The sequence below is a fragment of the Paroedura picta genome, chromosome 4 (genome assembly GCF_049243985.1).
Source record: "Paroedura picta isolate Pp20150507F chromosome 4, Ppicta_v3.0, whole genome shotgun sequence".
In the NCBI taxonomy this organism is placed as follows: domain Eukaryota; kingdom Metazoa; phylum Chordata; class Lepidosauria; order Squamata; family Gekkonidae; genus Paroedura; species Paroedura picta.
The window spans coordinates 122,725,401-122,746,630 of record NC_135372.1 but is presented as its reverse complement, the minus strand read 5'-3'; the positions used below and the strand labels follow the sequence as shown (position 1 = coordinate 122,746,630).

The 21,230-nt window shown below is 46.1% G+C and overlaps 1 protein-coding gene across 10 annotated transcripts in view; it reads right to left on the bottom strand.

Annotated features, from left to right (window-relative positions):
- The window catches only part of SRC (SRC proto-oncogene, non-receptor tyrosine kinase), a 111,960-nt gene that overhangs the window by 10,677 nt on the left and 80,053 nt on the right, over positions 1-21,230 (bottom strand). For 8 of the 10 annotated variants that reach the window (XM_077335455.1, XM_077335461.1, XM_077335463.1 and 5 more), the window contains 3 exons: positions 9,339-9,437; positions 5,966-6,069; positions 1,844-1,993 (listed from right to left, as the gene is read on the bottom strand). In XM_077335455.1, coding sequence (XP_077191570.1) covers positions 1,844-1,993; positions 5,966-6,069; positions 9,339-9,437 — 353 coding nt within the window. Of the gene's footprint in view, positions 1-1,843; positions 1,994-5,965; positions 6,070-9,338; positions 9,438-10,589; positions 10,626-21,230 lie in introns of all 10 variants that reach the window. The other 2 variants (XM_077335465.1, XM_077335464.1) reach the window with 2 other exon arrangements.

Sequence of the window (21,230 nt, the reverse complement as noted above, 5' to 3'; positions counted from 1 at the left end):
GCATGGCTTTCTCAAGAACAAGTTATGTTAAAGGTAAAGGTAAAGGTATCCCCTGTGCAAGCACCGAGTCATGTCTGACCCTTGGGGTGACGCCCTCTAGCGTTTTCATGGCAGAATCAATACGGGGTGGTTTGCCAGTGCCTTCCCCAGTCATGACCGTTTACCCCCCAGCAAGCTGGGTACTCATTTTACCGACTTCGGAAGGATGGAAGGCTGAGTCAACCTTGAGCCGGCTAGGAATTGAACTCCCAGCCTCATGGGCAAAGCTTTCAGACGGCTGCCTTACCACTCTGCGCCACAAGAGGCTCCTACAAGTTATGTTAGATTAACCTTATCTCTCTTTTTTAGAAAGTTACTATCTTGCTAGATCATGGAAATGCTGTAGACATTGTTTACCTTGATTTCAGTAAGGCTTTTGATAAGGTTCCGCGTGATATTCTTATTGGCAGCTTGGTAAAATGTGGCATGGATCATATTACTGTTAGGTGGGTCGAGAACTGGTAGACAGATCACACCCAAAGGGTGCTTGTAAATGGGTTTGTCATGTGATGAGTGATGAGTGGAGTGACTCAGAGATCTGTCCTGGGCCCTGTGCTGTTCAACATATTCATAAATGATTTGAACGAAGGAATAGAGGGGGTGCTTATTAAATTTTCCAATGATACTGGGCAACAGACAACCTTACCTCTTTTTTATGGGATCACTTGGGCATTAGGGTCACTATGGCTAAGCAGGTAGTTGCGAGTTCCTGCATTGTGCAGAGGGTTGGACTAGATGACCCTGGAGGTCTCTTCCAGCTCCATGATTCTATGAATGGTCTCTCTATTCGTTTTGTAGCTGAGTGGAGATTTGACACCATTAAGGAAGGTCTTAAATAAGCACAAACACCAAAAGACCTCATAAGATGCCCATGACCAACTTTTCTAGAAGGGTTTCTTGCCTTCAGATTGCTATGTCCCTCAGAGAGGAGAGCTTTGAGGAAATGTGTCAGTGCTCAGGCTTCTTGGTCAACTGACACTTTATGGCCAGATGTAGTAGGGATTAGTTGTGCTTATTCAACAGGATGGGAAATACAAGCTCAGAGGTACTCTTCTGTACTACTACTTCTAGAGAAAACTTTACAGAGGACAAGACAGCAAAGTTATGTGAGAAAGAGCTCAGTGTCTTGTTCTGCCTACGTAACACCAACAAGACTCCCCTGAGCATCACTTCATAGTTGCCCACCATGTCAATTTCCTCAGCACTCAACATTTATGTCCTTTATGGCCAGTATAAGCAGAGACAAGCCAACATGTGATGAGAGGGAGAAGGAACAAGGGCAACGACCCTATCTCATGCTCGTAACTCAGCACAAAGGGTCTGGCCCTGCCTACTTGTATTTGTCCAGTGCCTACAAATGGTAGACATGCAAGCTCCATTGTCATGATTTAGAGTGTTCAAAAAGCTGTGCTCCTGATCATGGAAAAGGGGCTGTGGCTACATTTTTATGAACCTCTGTGTGCCCAGCCGCAATTGGAACTCGGCCAGCAGGCTTGTTGCCACTCTCCCACCATGCCCATTGGCTTGCCCATGCAGAGGTCACATGTATACACCTAGGTTATTTTGTTCTGTAGTCATGTCTTCTCCTATGGTGCACCTTGGTCAGCCTTGACCATTCCCACTTGAGGTCTGGTAACTAGGCAGAGCAAGGACTGCCTTAGGCCAGGGGAAGATGAGAGCTCCCATCAACCTGTTTGATTCTAGACCCAGTCCCCTGATGTTCAACCTTGTTCATTGAGTTTAAGGAACCTTTGGCAGAGCTTCTGCCTTCTGAGAAGTATCCTGCCACAAGGAAACAACTTACTGGAATAATAGGCCACCAGCTGCTGAAGGCTGCTGAACTGTGTTCGGGAGGTGATGTAGAAACCACCGTTGTCCAACTTGCGGATCTTGTAGTGTTTGACATTGAGGCCCTTGGCATTGTCGAAATCGGAGACGGAGAGGCAGTAAGCACCTGGCAAGAACAAATGGACAAGGGTCAAGTCTTCTGCCTAATAGAGACTTTGGAGCCCCCCCCCCCCCCATGTAGAGCTGGACTGATTGGCTGATTGTAGCCCATCTATGCATTATGGGTAGAATTTCACTGAGGAACTATGATGAACTGAACATCTCCATCTGGTAGAGAACACTGCAGGGGAAAAACCCAGCTGTGAAAGACCTCCATTGATATATCTCCTTGGAACAGAGTGGGAGATAATCCACATGTTCTCCATTTGGCCTGCTCCTCTTGAGTAAATAATAGAGATAGAGTTCCCAGTGATTTGATGAAGTTTTGAGCATGTGGAAGAATTGGGTTTCAAACTTGCTCCTCCCCGGGGTGAAATGTGAAAGTTTGACCAACACCCTACCTCTTATCTTTCAAGGAGGACATCAGTTTTGCTGTCAAAGAGTTACGTGCCCTGATCTGGATCAGGCAGGGTGAGCTCAGAAGCTAATCAGGGTGAGCTCTGCTTTGTACTTGGATGGGAGGCCACCAAGGAGGACAGGGTTTGCTATGCAGACGCAGGCGGCAAACCACTTCCATCTCTTGCCTGGAAAGCCCTATGGGGTTACCATATGTCAGCTGCATCTTGACTTAGGAACTTCCTACTACCATGCGTTCTTTAAGTCTTCAGAAGTTTTCAAAAGAAGATAATTCACAGCGTTGTCAGGTTTTGATGCTAAAGGAACAAAGCTGTCTAAGGGGGAAACGTGGACTCAGCATTAGCTTTATATCCACCTCAGCCTGTCTCGTCAGTCAGGAGAACAGAGGAAAAGCCAGCACATAAAACTCTATTGATGCATCGTTTCCTTGAGGCACTTTAGAATTAGGGAATTTTGAAGGTTTTCAAGCGAATCTCATGTGGTAGAATGAAAGAGGGTTGCAGTCAGCAGGAAGGCAGCTCCACAGAAGGATCAGGGCTGAGGGGAGCACGCACCGTAAATTACCTCAGAAGAACAAAAGCAGACGGACAGGCCAGGTCTGTCTAATTATGGCCTCTAGCTGGATCAGCCTCCGCTGTGATCCTGTCAGACTTTGCAAGTTAATTTGTGTGCTGTGTGTGTGTGGTGGTGGGGTTAACTCAGAGAGCAAAGATAGAAGACCTTTGTTGCAGCTCCAGGGGTGGGGGTGGGGTCGGGGACAGAGACGGGCAGAAGATCTATAGGGAAATGTGTTTCCTTCCTTTGCTGCTAATGCACAGCTCCAATTATATAGATTGGGGGAAATGCTGTTCACTTGTCTCGAGTGTCAGCTTTTGAACACTAGGCAGGAACCTAGATCATTAGGCAGGTTTTTCAAAAACAAAGAAACTCAGTGCTTGGAACTGACTTTTCAAGACGGCCATCCTCTGCAGTTTTCCAGGAAGCTACCTCTTACGCTGTGAGAGCAGCACGCCACAGGACAAGTATGCTTAACTACAGAAATATTTGTTCACCAGAAGTAGCTCTCTAGGAGATGTAGACAATGCACAGAATGTGTAAAGGAAAACACAGATTTCCTGTTGGGCTTAATTTGTGGCTAAGCAGTCCCCTCCTGCTGAGGCCTGCAGGAGACTGTAGCAAACAGACTCAAAGTGATCACCTAGACCAGGGGTAGTCAACCGGTGATCCTCCAGATATTCACGGACTACAGTTCCCATGAGCCGCTGCCAGCATTTGCTGACAGGGGCTCATGGGAATTGTAGTCCATGACCATCTGGAGGAACACAGGTTAACTACCCCTAAACTAGACCGTTTACGCACTGGAGGTTTCATGCCGGGCTGCAGGCTGGAGTTTTAGTTGTGGGAGGTTGCCCCACCTCTTCCTGCACCCACATGGGGGAGCATTTGGCCTGGTGCACCTCATCCGCCCCTGATTTGTGCTCCTGCACGAGAGCTGGGGCAGTGAAGTTCCCAGTGCATAAAGGGTCCTAGTGTTGCAAACTGCTGCAAAGCTGCCATAAAGCAACCACTGAAGACACTAGTTTGTGATAAGGGACAGCACACTGGCCACAATTTTCAGGGATAGGGCTGCCAGCTCTGGGTTGGGAAATGCCTGGAGATTTGTTGGGTGGAGCCTTAGCAGGACAGGGTTTGGGTGGGAGACAGACCTTAGCATGGTATAATGCCATAAGATTCCCCCTCCAAAGCAGCCATCCTCTCCAGGGAAATGGATCCTGGTCATCTGGAGATCAACTGTAGGAGAGGCAGCTCTCCAGATGCTACCTGGATGTTGGCAACCAGTCTTGGAAGCATATCAAGAGAATCCCTAAATTCAATAAATGTGAGGGATTGCATGCTCTAAAAAGACAATCTGTTCTTGCAATAATGGCCTTGTGGTCAACCTGTTCCTAGAGTCCCCCTCCTTATGCAGATTAACTATCCGACCTGTTCATAGATTATGTAATATCCACTTTGGGCCATAATGGGAGGGTAGAGGACGTTCACAACTAAAACTGCCTCTTTGCAGGCTTTAATTATTAAGGCATGTGTATGCTGGAAGTATCCTACCCCTAGCCAGCTCCTGTCATGCTACACACACATACGAACTCTGGATCCCTGGCTCCTGTAAGTGCAAGAACAAGCGACCCCTGGCAACACAGAAAGGAAGGAACGGCAGAGTTCCCTGTTGCCATTGGTTACCCAGCTATTCCCAGCTCGTTGACCCAGTTTCAGAGCCATTCTCTTGCAAAAGAGGGCAGCCACAAGATCAGAGACTCTCTGTTTACATATTTAAATCCTACTCCTGCTCTCTGCCAATTGGATCATATGTGTGCGTGGGTGGGGGGGGGAGAGGCCACAATAAAACACATGCATAAGACAAGGATGAGCAGAGGACTATGAACATGACACATGGGGCTTTGGCTTCACAGGGAAAAAAAGAGTTATGGATATGGAACCTGAATAAAGGATGCTAAAGAGACTGCACGGGCTCCAAGGTTCCAAACCTGAATGCAACCGTGGCATGACCTAGCTTTGAAGCCAGTTGGCATATTATCTGCAAAGCAGCAGCAGCTCCAGTTCGGCACCTTGATAATGCAGTCGCCATAGAAGATCATTGCTTTTTACTATCATAGGCACAAACCTTAAGATGGAGGCTCACAGAGATGGCACACAGTGGCTTAAGCTAGCAGTTTTGAATATGCGAACTTGCTCCAAGTCATTTTTGTGTGAGGAAGAAAGGCCCCTCTAGAACAATGATTTGCAAATTATGTCCCCTGAGAAAATTAATTAATTAATTGAGTCACTCCTATAATCTCTCACCCAAAAAGGATGTTAGCCACTGTATTCCTAAATGGTTTACTGTTCCAGTCTTGTTTCTTTCCAACCAGCGTACAATAAAGGTATCCTCTGTGCAAGCACCAGGTCATGTCTGACCCTTGGGGTGATGCCCTCCAGCGTTTTCATGGCAGACTCAAGACGGGGTGGAAGGCTGAGTCAACCTTGAGCCGGCTGCTGGGATTGAACTCCCAGCCTCTTGGGCACAGCTTTAGACAGCATGCCTGCTGCCTTACCACTCTGTGCCACAAGAGGCTCATAACAGCGTACAATGGGGTTATCTAATTCTGCTCTTTCTTTTCTTAAAGATCAGTTCAATCATCTTGCCAGTTCCAACAGAGTCTTCACTTTTGGAGGAGGCTCCTTGTTGCATCTCTGCATGCATACTGACTCTGGGGCCTTGCTTTCTTCCACTCAGAACACATATTTACTTCAGATATACAAGGTCTGGGCTGCTCTGAGGGTGGATGGCTAATTCTTATTCCAACATTCTCCAAAAATAAGTGAAGTTATATCTAATTGTAATTCAGAAAGGTGCCTCTCAGCTTCCAGAAGTTTGGGGACAGAGTTCTGGAAGCTCAGAAAAATTTATATTCTTCTAACAGCAGAGGCCATGGGCTCAAGCTAGCAGCTTGTAGGCCGTGCCCTTTCCAGTGATACTTATTTCCCTCCAACAAATGCTCCTTACCTTTGGTTGTCTCGCTCTCCCTGGCCAGGAAGGTCCCTCGGGGATTCTCAGGATTGAGTAGTAGCCGTTCAGACTCTCGCCGGGTGATCTTGCCAAAATACCACCTGCAATAGCAGAATACAGATGAGCACGGAGAGACTCCACAATCAAGTTAGCCTGCCCAAGTTCCTTCAATCACTGCTAGCTTTAAAAAGAAAAAGAAACATCCGTACACAGAACATACATACACTGTCCAAGTGCTGAGCCCCCCCTTTTGTAGAGAGGAAGGGAACAAGCCTTCTTAACTGGTACAGTGAACAAAAGATCAAGAAACTGCTACAAAGAGGAATGCTGGGCAGCGCACAAGATTAAGGATAAATTAGGAAAGGGACAGCTTGTTTATATGCTGAGGGAATGTATGGAACTGTATGGTCTCAGAAAGGAGAAGGAGATGATATGCTCCTCCTTAGATCCTTGAAAAGCTGTTACAACTGGGACAGGACTACATCTGGGAAGGGAGAACCCTTTCCCCCCCCCTGTTGTGTTAGCTTTCTATGTGCAAGGAGCTTCTGACATGGAAGAAGAGTCAAGCATCCACTCTTTCAATTGCCCTAACTGGACCGTACCAATATGCTCTTTTCCCTGAAGGCAGGAGCTGGAATTCTCAGCCCTGGAGCTCTGAAGCAAAAAGGCCTGGAACAATGTAAACAATCATTTTGGGGCTCCGAAAATAACAATACTTGTGAACCAGGGAGAACTATCCAGCTACCTTGAAATGAATACACAATCTTCTTCTATGTCAAGTTCAAGCAAAGTACACACCATGCCACATAATTTATGGAATTCATTGTCATAAGAAGCACTGATAGATATTTTTTTTAATGATTTGGCATATTAATGGGGAGCAAGTTTATCAGTGAAGTGTTTCAGTAGAACTCCACAGCCACAGGCAGAAAAACCTGTTTAAGGGTAGTTGTAGGGGGAGGGCGGGCTGGGAGGCCTCTGACCTTCTGCAAGAAACAGGATTCTGTTATACGGTTGCCAACTCTGCACTTGGAAACTCCTGGAGATTTGGGGGTGATCCCTGCGGAAGGCTCTCAGTGGGGCATAATGCCGTAGAGTCCAGCCTCCAAAGCTGCCATTTTCTCAGGGGGAGCTAATTTCAGTCACCTGGAGATCAGCTGTAATTCTGGGAGGTCTCCAGGCCATGCCTGGAGGTTGGCAACCCCAATTCTGGACTAGATAACCCCAAGATAACCCCAGATTGATCCAACAAGGCTCTTCTCACATTAACACACAATTTGCCCAGTCAGTTATCCTTAAATGAAAGGGAGCCTTAAATGTAGCTGATCTTGGCAGAAAACGCTGGATTCCTAATAGCCTTTAGTCTGTGACTCTCCCCATGGGAATCCCAGGCTGTATTCAGTTCAGGGGTCGCAGGAGAGCTTCTCCCATCACATGGGCGGGGAAAGGGGGGGGAAGGTGTCTGATGAATACTCCTCTCCCTTTATTTTCTAAAGGGGCCTGAATATCCACAGCCCCTTTTTTCCTACAAGATAAATGTGTGGGAAAACTGCTGATATAAAGGGGCACATTTACAGACATTTCTTCCAGTCTTAGACATTGGGTTTTATGACCGTAGAGGGAGGGACTCACCCACAGAGTAGTCTGCTTGCCCTGGCTACAAAAGTTTTACTGCCATTAAACCCATTACAAGCTTTCCAAAATTGCCTCCGATTGTAAAGAGAGAAACAGACCACCAAGTATGGAGCCGTTTTTGTAACCTTTCCCCCCTGGGCTGTGAGCAAATGTTTGGCTTTGGTATCCCCGGATTCTAAACAAGCCCTCCGGAGGCACACAAGCATCGTAATGCCAACCGGCAGGCCACGCACATGTTTAGTCTTTGGCTATGCTCACATCAAGGGGGTGTCTTGCATGTGCATCACCTCCATGTTTGCATGAGCCTCGTAGACCAGTCATAATAGATAAAATGGCCACGTTTTCATGGCTAAGCATATCAAAGTGTTTGAAAGGGGCCAGTCCCTATGCCAGTCATCAAGACAGCAAATCAAGGCCAGTTACATGCAGGGGTGGGAAGGAGGGTTCTGCATATTTGAACTAAATTCTTCAAACCTCCTCCCAAGGAAAAGGGGAGGGGGGGCAAGCAGATTGAGGACTGCACACCTACAGGGCGATCAGGCAGGCAGGGAGGGACTTCAAATTCCCAAAAGCAGGACATGGGGGGCATTTGGGGCTGCAATGGGAGGGGAAGGTTGGGAAAGTCCCACTCCACAAACTGTGGAAATGCTCTGATGAACGCATGAAGCTGCCTCATACTGAATCTGACTACTGGTCCATCAAGGTCTGGATTGTCCACTCAGCCTGGCTGCAGCTCTCCAGGGAGTTTCACATCACTGTAATCTGATCCTTTAACTGGACATGCCAGGACTGAACCTGGGACCTTCTTCATGCCAAGCAATGGCTCTCAGAGCCACAGCCCCTCGCCTTAAATGGCCTGTGCTCTTTGACCAGGATTAAACCTTGGTTCAGCATCCTAGTCTGTAAAGTATAATACAAGCCACAGTTTGTCATACAGCTGTAAAGACAAATTACATCTGGCTGCAAAGTCTGAGCTCTTTCCCTCAACAGCTGTGCATAAGAGAGGAGTAGCAGCCTGTGCATGAGCTCACAGATCCCCCAGGTTAATTTCTGCAGTGATAAGCCATGGCCTGTTGGTGAGTCAAAATGATGCCATTAAAACTGATAATGTGTTCTACCGATAATGTGTAAATGTGACTCAATCCTGGTTACTGCAGCAATCAAGGAGTGTGTGTTTGTTGTGTATATGAACCAGCCCAAGGCCACAAGCTCATGGAGAATCATATTTAGAAACTCAAAAGGTGTCACCGCTAATCAGGGCTGGCCTCAACGTACCCTTTGGTACGTACCCTTCTGGTGGAGCCCACCATCACAGACTGACTCCCTGCCAGTCAGGCACTTCTCCTATCTCCTAAAGTCCATGTGCCTTTCCCTGCCCATTTGCTTGGAAGTCCTCTGCCACCCATGCTTCCAGCTTCCCAATGTGGTGGGGGGAAGTGCAGGAGATCAGTGCACAGTGATGACATTCCTGAGAACCAACCCAGCATGTGTACTCTCTGGGAAAGGGCATACATGTGGTGCAGTCGGCAGGCAGGAAGGATGCACGGCCAGGTAGGGGGGCTGTAGGTGGGTGGAAGGAAAGGGAGGCAGGAGGGGAACCCTGGTGGTGGGCTATAAGGTCGTTGTCTGCCCAGGGCCCTCCAAAACCTGGACCTGGCACTGCTGGTAGTGAGGACTAGAAGATTTGACAGAACCATTGCACTGCTCTTTTAACTGTCTAAAAGGTTTCAATTACTCTTCAGCCTGGATGGAGTCTGAGGGTGCGACATAGTTACTGGGGATGTAGCCTTTCTGACCAGTGGTGAGGGAATGAGCCAGCCACCAATCTCCTTCCCTGGAAAACACAAAACAAAATATTCACCGTTAGATGTGTATCCATGTAATCAAGACAAGTTAGATTCCCATCTCAACCCTCTAGGAATGTCAGTTTCTCCCATGGATCCAGGTTTTTGCACACCCAGTGCTTAGAGCAGAGATTCTTGGCCTCTCTCTGTTTTCAGGCACTAAACCGGGGGCTAGAATGTCCTTCATGGATAGTATGTGTCTATAATGCTTTCATACATGCTGAATAAAGCACTTTCAGTCCACTTTCAATGCGCTTTAGTGGTTGTTTGCAAGTGGATTTTGCTATTTCACAGTTAAATCCAATCGCAAAGTGGACTGAAAGTGCTTTATTCTGCACACATGAATGCACTGGCATCAGGTAACACCACACATGTATATGTAGGGTAAAAAGTCATCAATACATGCTCCTCCTGAAGGATTCTTTCCTCACCCCCAAGGGCAGCTCAACAATACCTATCTGCATTTTCAGCATATTTGTATTACAACACCATTCTAATATTCATAGTAATACACATATATAATTTGTTTCTTACAAATCTAGCTAGGAATAGCATTTCCTCCCTGTACTTTCATTTATATTTGGTAGAGCCAAATATAGGTCTGCATTGAGTATGATTTTATCATGTTATCATCCTGCCTTTCCTCCAAGGAGTTCAAAATTCATGGTTCTCCTGACTCTTCCCTCTCATTTTATCTTTACAACAACGACCCTGTGAGGTAGGTCATCCAGACCCAGAGTCACCTAGGAGCATGGTGGTTTGTGGGTCTTGACCCTAACCCACAGGTCATTTAGCTGAACAAAAAGAGGAAAATTCCAATAGAATTCTAAACCACTCTAAACCATTCTAAACCAAATAGTTTTGTAGTAAGCGGATGCATAGTTTATATTATCTTATTCCAGCCAAAGACGACAGGGTTTCTGAGCAGGGCATTCTAACAGCATGTGACTATTAGTTACGCTGGTAACGAGGATCAACTCCAGCAAATAAGGTGGTCCCCATAGCAACTGAGCTGTGTCATTATCGGAGATGCCACACAGCTGGCACCTTATTAGGATGGTTAAGTGACAAATAACGGAAGATCCTTTCAAATAAGGCAGTCCCTTATTTTAAAAGGCATGTCAAGTACCCACTGAAAATACCTTTGGAGCCCTTTCAATCTGAACCAGATCTGGCTGCTGTATGAAGCAGTGGAAATCCAAGAAAGCAGGGGTGGAAAAAGGGCGGGTGGGTAGGTGGAAACAGGCATATAAACAAAAAAGAAAGATTGTGATAGTAGAAAGGAATAACATATACCCAAGAATGCAGCAGCATTAAAGCAACACTAGGAACTAAATATTAAAGCACTCATACACACAGCCTGGCGGGTGGGGTGGGGAATGCTCAGGAGAAATTATATCCTGAAAAAGATGACCCACCTGCTTCTTTTAAAGTCTGTGGAAGGAATGCTACTGAATTAGGTAACCCATAAAGAAGAGGCAAGATACAGCATTTGACTGAACCCACTTCTGTTGATGGAGGTCTGGGCAGCCTTCAAAGCTGAACAGAACTCTTCATCAAACAGAATGTAAAAGAGGGAGAAACATCAGAGACCTATTTAACAAGGAGTCAATGACTGGTTTTAGTTCCTTCAGATGCAGCTGAAGACAGATATCAGGGTTGCCAGTTCCCTCGTGGCAATCAGCGGGGGAGGAGAGGGCTGGCTATCCAGGGGGAAGAAGGAGGCCCAGACCACGCTGCTGGCATCATGCAGGATGTGGTGTTATCATGCCGTGCCACTGTTGCAATACTCTGGTATTTGGGCAAAAACTGTAGTAAAAAAAACCAGCTTCTACGATGTAGCTTTTGTACAAATACTGCAGCATTGCCCAGACAGTGTTGGCGTGATGGTGTCACTTCCTGTACAACACCGGAAATGTGTCCTGGGCCTTCTTCTTCCCCCTGATAAGTCTCCACCTCCCCACCAGCCAGCTGGGGGGACAGGACTGGCAATGACCCCTGCCTGGCAGGAGGTGTCTGGCAACCCCAATAGATAAAATGGACCAATCTCTTAGCAGTAGTTAAGAGACCAGGAGCTAGTCAAAATGCTGCAAAATCCTGACGGGGCCATTTCTTCTTGATGCAAATGTTCCCCTTCCATCCTTAGCAAGGATGAAGGCTAACCAGTTTTTCTCCATTTAGCTGAGACTTGAAGCTAGGGTTACCAACATCTAGGTAGAGCATGGAGTTCTCCTGGGATTACAAGTGACCTCCAGACGACAGAGAATAGTTCTCTGGTAGCTTCAAAAAGTGGAAAAACAGATGTCCTGGCAGGGGCTTATGGGAACTGTAGTCCATGGATATCTGGAGAGCCACAGTTCAGTCACCCCTCTAGAGGGACATCATGTCCCCACTAAACTCTGTCTTCTTCTCAAAACCATGCCCTCCCCTGGCACTGACCCTAAATCTCCTGGAATTTCTCAAGCCAGGGCTGGTAGCCCTTCAAAGTTGAAGTTAGCTTTTGAAGGTGGGTGAGCAACATGACTTGTCATAACCACAATTGAATTGTAAATTACTGCGAGCCAGCCTTGGCCGAGAGCAGCGACTAATAAATTGAAGAAATAAATAAAAATTAATTAATACTGGTGCTAACTTATCCCTTAGCCACAATTAGGGCAGGGAGGGACAACATAAACCTATAATCTGCTCCAAAACTTGTTAATGCACAATTAATGAGATTGAGGCCATTATTTCTGCACCAGGCAGAAGCTGCCTGACTGATTACTCATTGATGATGTAAGGGTATTGTATGCAGGAAAAGGATCAGCGTTGCATTACTCAGGCTGTGAAAATAAGCATCTTTACTGACTTGAAATCCCCCCCCCCAAACTCCACCTTGCAATTTAACAGTCCAAAAATGCCTATACTAAGTCAAACAGACTACAACAGCAGCAAGATCAGATTCTCAAAAAGAAGTAAGTTGCAGCTGGCCAGACAAGATGGAGAGGACATGTAAGCTGCACCCCAGTCCACTCTTGAACTGTACTGGAGAGGGTATCAGATTTCCTAAGTGTGCCGGTTCTCCTTGAAGATGAGAAGCTGAATCATAAACATGCGTTAAAATAATAATTGCTTTCAAGAAAACAGGGATAAGAGCAATGCCAAGAGTCAGCTGCAGAGCAATGCCAAGAGATGAGGGCCCCAAGTATATCCCAGGCCATCCCAAAAGCAGGTAAGAAATCTCAGCGTTAGTTCACAAGCGGCTTCCAGCTGCATCCTTGGCAAGGCGTATTCCTGCGGATTCAAATCTATCAAAGGGCAGAACCGGTCAGAGGTGAAGAATGCAGCCAGGACTCCCCCAGGCCTACATTCTTTCCCCTGATCTGTATGAATAAGCCCAGAAGCACTCTCAGAATGTCCAGGTGGCTTGGAATGCCTTTATCTTACAAAACCACGGCATGCTGTGTTACTGGGGATGGACAAGCAGCGAGAGGCAAATAGCCAGGCTCATTCCCTCACTCACTGCACAGGCCTGGGAACTGCCCTGATGAAGTGTCAAGCCAAATCCCATTATTTCTCCCAAATTCAAAGTTTCATTGATGTGCTGGTGTAGAGCTACTTTGCAAAAAAACACAAAAAACAAAAAGCAAAAAACCCTAAGCAAAGTAAAGCTCGTTTCAGCTATCATGAATACGACAGGCACAAATGCAGTTATTGGTTTCTGACAATCCCGATTTAATCCCTGATGAGTAGCCCTGTTGGTCTCTAGCAATGGAATAAAAACAAGAGTCCATGAGAGGGAGAAAGCTGCTTCATTTGAAATAGAGTTGGAAGGAGCCATACAGACCATCTAGTCCAGGGGTAGTCAAACTGCGGCCCTCCAGATGTCCATGGACTACAATTCCCAGAGGCCCCCTGCCAGCGAATACTGGCAGGGGGCTCCTGGGAATTGTAGTTCATGGACATCTGGAGGGCCGCAGTTTGACTACCCCTGATCTAGTCCATCCCCTTGCTCATTGCCTAAAGCATCCAGGATAAGGATCTGTCCAGCTGCTGCCAGTGAGGAGTTCAACACCTCCTTAGTCAGCAGATTCCACTGGTGAACTACTCTGATTGTGAAAAATCCCCCCTCCCATACGTAGACGATATCCTTCTACACATAGTTGTTGGAGGAGGGTTTGACAGGTGCTGTGGACCACCAAAGAGACAAATCAGCGGGTTCCAGATCAAATCAAGCCTTGAACTCTCCCTAGAAGCTAAAACGACTAAACTAGGCCTTATCATACTTTGGTCATGCCAGGAGAAGACAAGAATCGCTGGGAGAGATAAAAACACTAGGAAAAGTTGAAGGCAGCAGGAAAAAAGAAAGACCTGATATGAGAGGGACTGACTCAGTCAAGGAAGCCCTGGCCCTCGGTGAACAAGGCTGTTAATGATAGGGGATTCTGGAGGTCATTAATTGATAGGGTTGCTATAAATCAGAAGCAACTTGATGGCACTTAAAAATTCATCTTCCCCCCTCCCCCAGCACCTTGAAGTCTTGCAAAATTTATTCCAAGTATAAACTCATCAATCATTTTATATATACCAAAGAAAGGGAGGATTTTTTTTTGGGGGGGGGAGAGAAATGTTACAAAGAGAGACCAGGAAAAAGATCCCTCTATCAGCTGGCCTGATGCATTTACGCTCTCTGGATTTGATGGAACGAGTTCTGATTTATGAAAGGCTGAACTGGAACAGATTTTTGATTAAACTTTAAGGTGCCACTGGACTCTTATTTTCAAATCTGGATTTATGTACTAACTAAGCACTATTATTTGGGGACTCAGGTTATGGGAGGCATCTAAACAAACAAACAATTGCTAAAAACAACTGAATTATCATTTTGGAGGGACCAATTGTGCTTGAAATAATTTAGGGCCTCCTCCAATCTTCATCTAGCCCTGCCTGCTTTATTCATTTTCTTCCTGACAGACAAAGCCCTGTTTGTTCAGGCACCCCCATTTGGACCTGGCAACAAAACCAGGAAGTCTCCAGTCCCCCATCTATACACGACCGGAGAAGGGAGGGATTGTCAAAGCCCAATCACTAACCAGATTCATGCTTCTTCCAAACAAATAGCAGCTTGTTTGGGACCTCTGAATGTAGTCAAAGTCTCCGATTATTCTGGAATGAGGCAGGTGTGCAGATAGCCACTCAATAAAGGGCCATGTTCCGTCAAAGGCAACTTTTCTTAAAAGCTTTGTGATGCACATAAGGAATGGAAGATGCCCAACTTTTAACACTGGGAACACCACTCTGCCTTATAGTCTGTTGAGGAAGTGGCGATGATTTCCTCCAGTGTAATTAGTTATTTCCCTGAGGCTTCTTGACCTGGAGAAAAGTGCCTCCACTAGCACAGTGGATCCGTGAAGATCCAACCCACTGATTCAGAAAACTGGTCCAACTAACTCAGTGCCTTTTCTAACAGGCAATGGCTCTCCAAGGTCTCCAGTAGACACTTTTTCTATTCTTGCTCAATGAGGGATGCAGAGAATTGAACCAGGGACTTTCTGCTATGCGCAGCAAGGACATTGCCAGTAAGCTATGGCCTGCCTCTTTAGACTGCTCCCTGCTTAATTTTGATCGCTGCTGCGCAGAACTTGGCAACTCTATAAGTTGTGTTATTTTCTATATCTGCAAGCAGCAGAGAAATGTAAAATTCTCCTGAGCGCCCTGGGAATCTGCCTAGCAATGGAAGAATTAGACTAGTTCGAATCTCATTATAGAATCGACATTGAAAGAGAACATGTTCCATGGTTTCTACATGTCCAGAGCCACAGGTGCAGATCTTTGGAGTATGTGTTGCTATTATATAAGGAACACAGGACTGGCCCTATCAGCAAAAGTTCATCGCCAGGTCCCCAACCTTCCCTCTCCTCACCAGGGTTTCATCATTGGAAAAGTGGACAGAGGCAGTGGGCTTGCAAAATTCACTGGCTGCATGCACGATTACTGGAACAGGAAATGCAGTACTTGCATCTGAACTTGCATGCTTGTTGAAAACCAAGCCAAGAAAGTGCTCTTGCTTGCATAGAAAGTTGCAGTCCTGAACCAACGCAAAAGGTCGTTATTTGACAAGCGATCATTGCCTCCATCAAACAAATTAGCATGACTGCATTAGAGACGAGCAAAGAGATTTCTACCGCGTGTTCATGCCAATGGCAATTTAGGGATGTGCACAAAAGCCTTCTTCCTTTCCAGTGTGGTTTTGTTTTAATTGGGGTGAAATTCTCGGAGATTTACTCCCCTACCAAACAATCCTCCTTGCCAAATTGCAGGCAGATAGGAGAAAGAGCCCCTGTTTCGCAGGCAATTAAAATTCGCACTTGCAAAGGAGACAGAGGCAGATATTTGGCAACCCAAGAAAACAAGTAGTGATGATTGCAAATCAGTTTTGACCCAGAGATCCACAGTTCTGAGTCTACCCATTCACATCCAAAATAGCAGGTGAGAGGGCCTGTTTTAAAACACAAACTGAACATTCAGACAAAGGGAAACTAAACAGAATCTCCTTCCACACCATCTGAAAGATTCTTCTCTCTGAGGCCAAAATGTTCTCTCTGTCCCATTAAAATGGCCTGGCAGATACTGCCTAGCCTCCATGCTTCCCATTGCTCCAGAATCTGCAGTGCTATTTGGCTGCACACAAACAAATCATTTACCCCGTGCTAAGCAAGTCCTGCACCAGCATCCAGATCCACAAGCTGCTTCCATAAAATCAAATTATTTTCCCCAAAGCAGCAATGGAACCACTGCTTGGGGGGAAGGGGGAGAAGCAGACCTATTAGCACAATCCTCTTTAGGGGCAAAATCTTTGCATAATTCTACTGATGGGTAAGCATCCTTCTGGGACTCAAAACAGCTAGGCTCTAGGATAATGGCCAGATCTGAAGATTTCATGAATTCTTCAATTTGGATTAGTTATAACAATTAGGTGGCATTCAGGGTTCGAACGTTTAGCACCTGAATGCACATTTCTACGGCAGCTCAACTCAGTCTGATCCACTCAATCCAAGAACCCAAGCAGCCCCTTGGTTTACTGAGGGGGTTGCAGAAAATGAAAAGACAGGAGAGGGAGCTAGAACAATGGTGGGGAAAGACCAGACAATTTGGACAAGCCACAAGGCAAAAAGAATTTCCAGAGCAGCTGAGTAATTGTGCAATATTGCCTTTTAACAAAAAGCACCATTTACAAAGGCATATTGATAACGCTTAGTTAAAATTTAGCCTACAGTTAATGAACCCATCTATTTAATCCCACCAACAGTTCAATAAATCCTTTCGCCCTCTTAAGGGAACCACAGTGAAACGCTTTGTTGGACGTGACAGGTAAAATAAGTTTGCATGCCCACAGAGGCAAGCCTATTAAAAAATGGTTCTCAGATTCCCCACCTCACACAGGGCTGCTACCTAAGGGGATTCTTGTAATTGGGGCAGAAGCAGGGAGGAATGCCAGAGAACTGTGGGAATGTTATTCAGTTGAGAAGACTGCTGCAAGGGGTACCTTGCATAATAGAAAAGTGCCCCCCCCCCTGAAATTTCAGCATCTAATTTACTGCGTCCGCAGGGGGGGAAATGAGCTATTTAAAAAAAAAGAAATGCTGCAATTTCTTCCAAGGCAGTCTTGAGAGAGTTTAACAGATGATTATAAACTTTGCAAAACAACCTTTGAAGAATAACTTTATAGAAGCATATATCTCCTTCCTTGGACTGACCAGGCCTGAATTCAAGGCTCTGTTTGGCTGTGAAATTCATTGAGTACATGTGAGCCAATCCCTTTTTCCCTATGAACCTAATTTACATCACAGGGCTGTTATGAGGATGAAATAATCTTTTAACATTTGCAAAGCAACTTCAGTATTGGAAGGACACTACCTTCGTGTAATCCTTTACAACAGTCCTAAAAGGCAGGCCAATGTTATGGGGGGCTGAAGCTGTGCAGCTTCCCTAAGGCCCATCTAATACAGTTCATTAGAAGATCTGAACTGGTGATTTCCCATTCTCTTAATCATGCCATCTAACCTTTTGGGACAAAGCACAACACATAATTGACAACAATAAATGAGGAAGATGGATTTTGCAAGGATATATGTACACGGACCCTCAAGACAAAAAGGAAAATTTGGTTGCTCATTATATTTCTTTTCTCACACAGCATGGAAAGGCAAGACTTGTGAATACCCTCAAATATGGTGAGAAACTGTCTGTCTTCAGGCAATGTTCTGTCAGAAAGCAACACTGAAGCAGAATTCATCTGAGCAGCATACTACAGTAGTTAGCTGCTAGTGGGACCTTCCTTAGCATTAGGCTCAGCCTAGCAGAGCAGGATGCTGGGCAGCTTCAGAGCATGGGGGGCGCCAGCTGAGGCCTGGCATTTTGGTCCCAGAAGAAGGCAGAATTCTCTTCACTCTTCAACCAGGTGAGTCCCCTTGGGGTTGGGGGTGGGGGGTTGTTTTGTGAGTTTTTTGTTTACTTTCTTTAGAGGCAGAAAGGGGGGGTGACATATCAGTTCCGGGGGTGTGACAAGGAGGCGTGGCCAGCTGACATCCCTTCAGGGTTACCTTGAAGCCTGCAAAGTTTTTCAGGGGTTATTCTGGTCAAAAGGTTGAAAAAGGCTGGGTCTGAGAGCACTGACCCGGGGGGAGGGGGGCTTGAGGGTTCCGCCATCTTGCTTCGCTGTTGCTATTGTGTTGTTATGGATGCTGTGACAGTCCATTTTAGCAGCGGGTTTAATGGGTTTTAATGTTTTTTTTTTAGCTGGATTTTGTAAATGGGTGGAAGTTAATTAATTTTTAATTTTTAATCCTCTCCTTTTACTATAGACTAGTGGTTCTCAACCTGGAGGTCGAACGACCCTTTCACAGGGGTCACAGCAGGGCGAGCAGCTTGGCTGGGGGGGGGGCGGTGCCACTGCTGCCGCTCCTCCTGCAGGTGCCCACGCTCAGCCGCCAGCTGCTCCAGCAGCACCTCCAGCGCAGCAGTCGCCCGCCAGGCACTCCAGGTGGCGGCACAGCTCAGCGGGATAAGAGCCAGAACTGAACTGAGAAACCCCGGAAAAAAACCAATTTCTATACGATCATGAGAAATGGATCTTCACGCCATTGGTCAGTTTCAGTTTAATTTCTGTGAAAGAACACTTGCATAATTTTATGGTTGGGGTCACCACAACGCAAGGAACTGTATTAAAGGGTCGCGGCATTAGGAAGGTTGAGAACCACTGCTATAAACCCAGTCCCACCCAAACTACCCATATGGCTACTTTTAAAGAAAAATACAAGATGTCTGGGAATGGACTGTGTGTGTGAAGCATCTTGGCTAATTACTCCCTCAAGCTCATAAATGCCACAGGGCTTATATACAAAGCAGTTTATATGCACATGGATCATCATCAGTTACCCTAATGAAGGAGGGAAGATGTATGATTCCACATCCAGAAGGAGAAGTGGGAGATGTCACTGGAAGCGTGCTTGGCTAGGTCAGGGTACCAGTGATACAGCATGGCAACGGCCACATCAAAGTCCAATTCAAGCCAGAGGTGGCTCTGCCAGGATGCATCACCACCTAACACTACCAAAATATCAAGTGCTTCTCTGTCCCCTCACTCTCCCCTTGTAAGTTTCAGCTGTATAAGATGGGAAACATGAGTGTGAAACGACAAGGGAGGAAGCAGCTGAGGGAAAACCAAAACAGCTGGAAAACCCCACATTTTCCAGCACGGCTAGCATGACAGGAAAGTACAGCTTTTGCGAACATGTGTCAGGGAATATATCCATTATAAAGCAAACAGTTATGAGGCAGAGGCTGCTAGCTTCACCTCATTTGAGTGACAAGCTGCATATGATTATCTTCACTCCAGCGGATGTTTAGTCTCCCCACCTAAAGTTCTTCCACATTCATTTCAATGGAGAAACCATGTGTGCATACGAGTACATGAGCTGGGTGGTTGTGAACTCTTCAATGAATTAGAGGGAGGATTAGAACATGAAACCATAAGAAAACCTATGCTGATTCTCCCCTTACAGAATCCATGCTGACTCTTCCTCAATAGCTTTTGATCATCAATGTACCTGCCAATTTTCTCTTTAACAATGTATTTCACCAATTTACCCCGTGTTGACATTAGACTGTAATTTCCTGGGTCTCTCCCTAGAAATAACCTCAAACTGAAGATGTTTATCAGGGAAGAAGTCAAGGATCAGTTATAGGGCCAGAGATGTTTTACAAGTAAGCGAAGCCCACAACCCCAGTGCAGCCCTCATCGGCACTCCCAGACTAGAGCTAAAATCATTGTCTGCTTCCACTGAAAAATATATAATGGGTTTCGCCACAGAAAACAAGGTCTAGTGATGCCAGGCTAGGAGAAGCAGTTAGGCACTGGTCTTGGCTCCAGCTCCATGTGGGATCCCCTGAGGCCAGAGGGAAAAGAGGGAGCAGCCAGGGGGCCCTCCATCCTGCCTGGATTCAGACCTGGTCTCTTTAAGAGATGCTTCCCCCTTTTTATGAACTGGTATTTTATAATTGCAGTGGGCCACCATCAGGTAAAATTGGTTATTTATATAGTGCATTCTAATCTCCACCCTTCTTTCAGAGCACAGAGCAGCACACAGGGTCTCCCCCCCCCCCTCCTTCATTTTCTCCTTGCGATAACTCTGCGAGGTCAGTTAGGTTGAGAAAGAAGAGGGGCTGTTTTTTGTACCCTGCTTTTTACTACTTGAAGGATTCTCAAAAGCAGCTTACAATCGCCTGCCCTTCCTCTCCCCGTAACAGACACCCAGAGAGATAGGTGAGGCTGAGAGAGCTCTCAGAGAACTATCACTGGCCCAAGGTCACCCAGCTGGCTGCATATGAAAGAGTGCAAAATGAAACTCATTTCTCCAGATTAGTGGCCGCTGCTCTTAACCACTGCATGGAACTGATATACCCAAGATCACCCAGTAAGTTTCATGGCAAGAGGGGATCTGAACCTGGTCTGAGAAACAGTAACCAGCACGCCGACTAGAAATGTGTGTGTGTGTGGGGGGGGGGGGAGCTGCCAATAATTTATAACCAATATTCTGTGTTAGCCTCTTATAAGCACCGCAGTGGAATTTTACTGCTGAGTCAGCCCTGCCCAGCATGAGGCGGGTGTTGCTCCCAGGACCACCCTCCCTTTGCAGTGTGCTGCCAGGGCAGAAGAGAATGCATCTCAGCCATTCTACAAGTCTTGGTTCATCAGTGCCATAAGATCATGGGGAGAACTCGGCTCCAAAGGTGAAGTGATTCTGCACATCACAGAAAATATAGCTTGAAACTCAATGAGCTCCCCTCCTACAGACTTCTTTATAACTCCTTACAAAAACAACCTTTATATTCTTAGGAAGATCATTTTGTTCTTGTTATTTACATGCAACAGCTGTGAAATCATAAATATTCCTCATACTCAGGCTTAATGACACAGTCGCTTTAGCCTTGGAAAGTATGCAAAACGTCCAGAACTTGTGAAATGAAACATCTATTTTTATTTTGATTAATTTATGAAAAAGGAAGAAAAATTGCTGGGCTGGAACACTTGGTTAACGCCAACGTTTCAGCTGGGATGACAATATTGCCCAGAGCGAGACTGGCCCTTAATGAGCTGGTGGCCTGGAATACTGCCCCCCCCCCCCAGAACTTCCTCCAATATTTGGACAGCCCCACAACCGTGCATGGTTGGGAGCCAACCCAGTCTACCAGCAGATCTCCTGCTTTGCGTAAGATAGGCAGGAAACAGAAGCCAAAAGCTC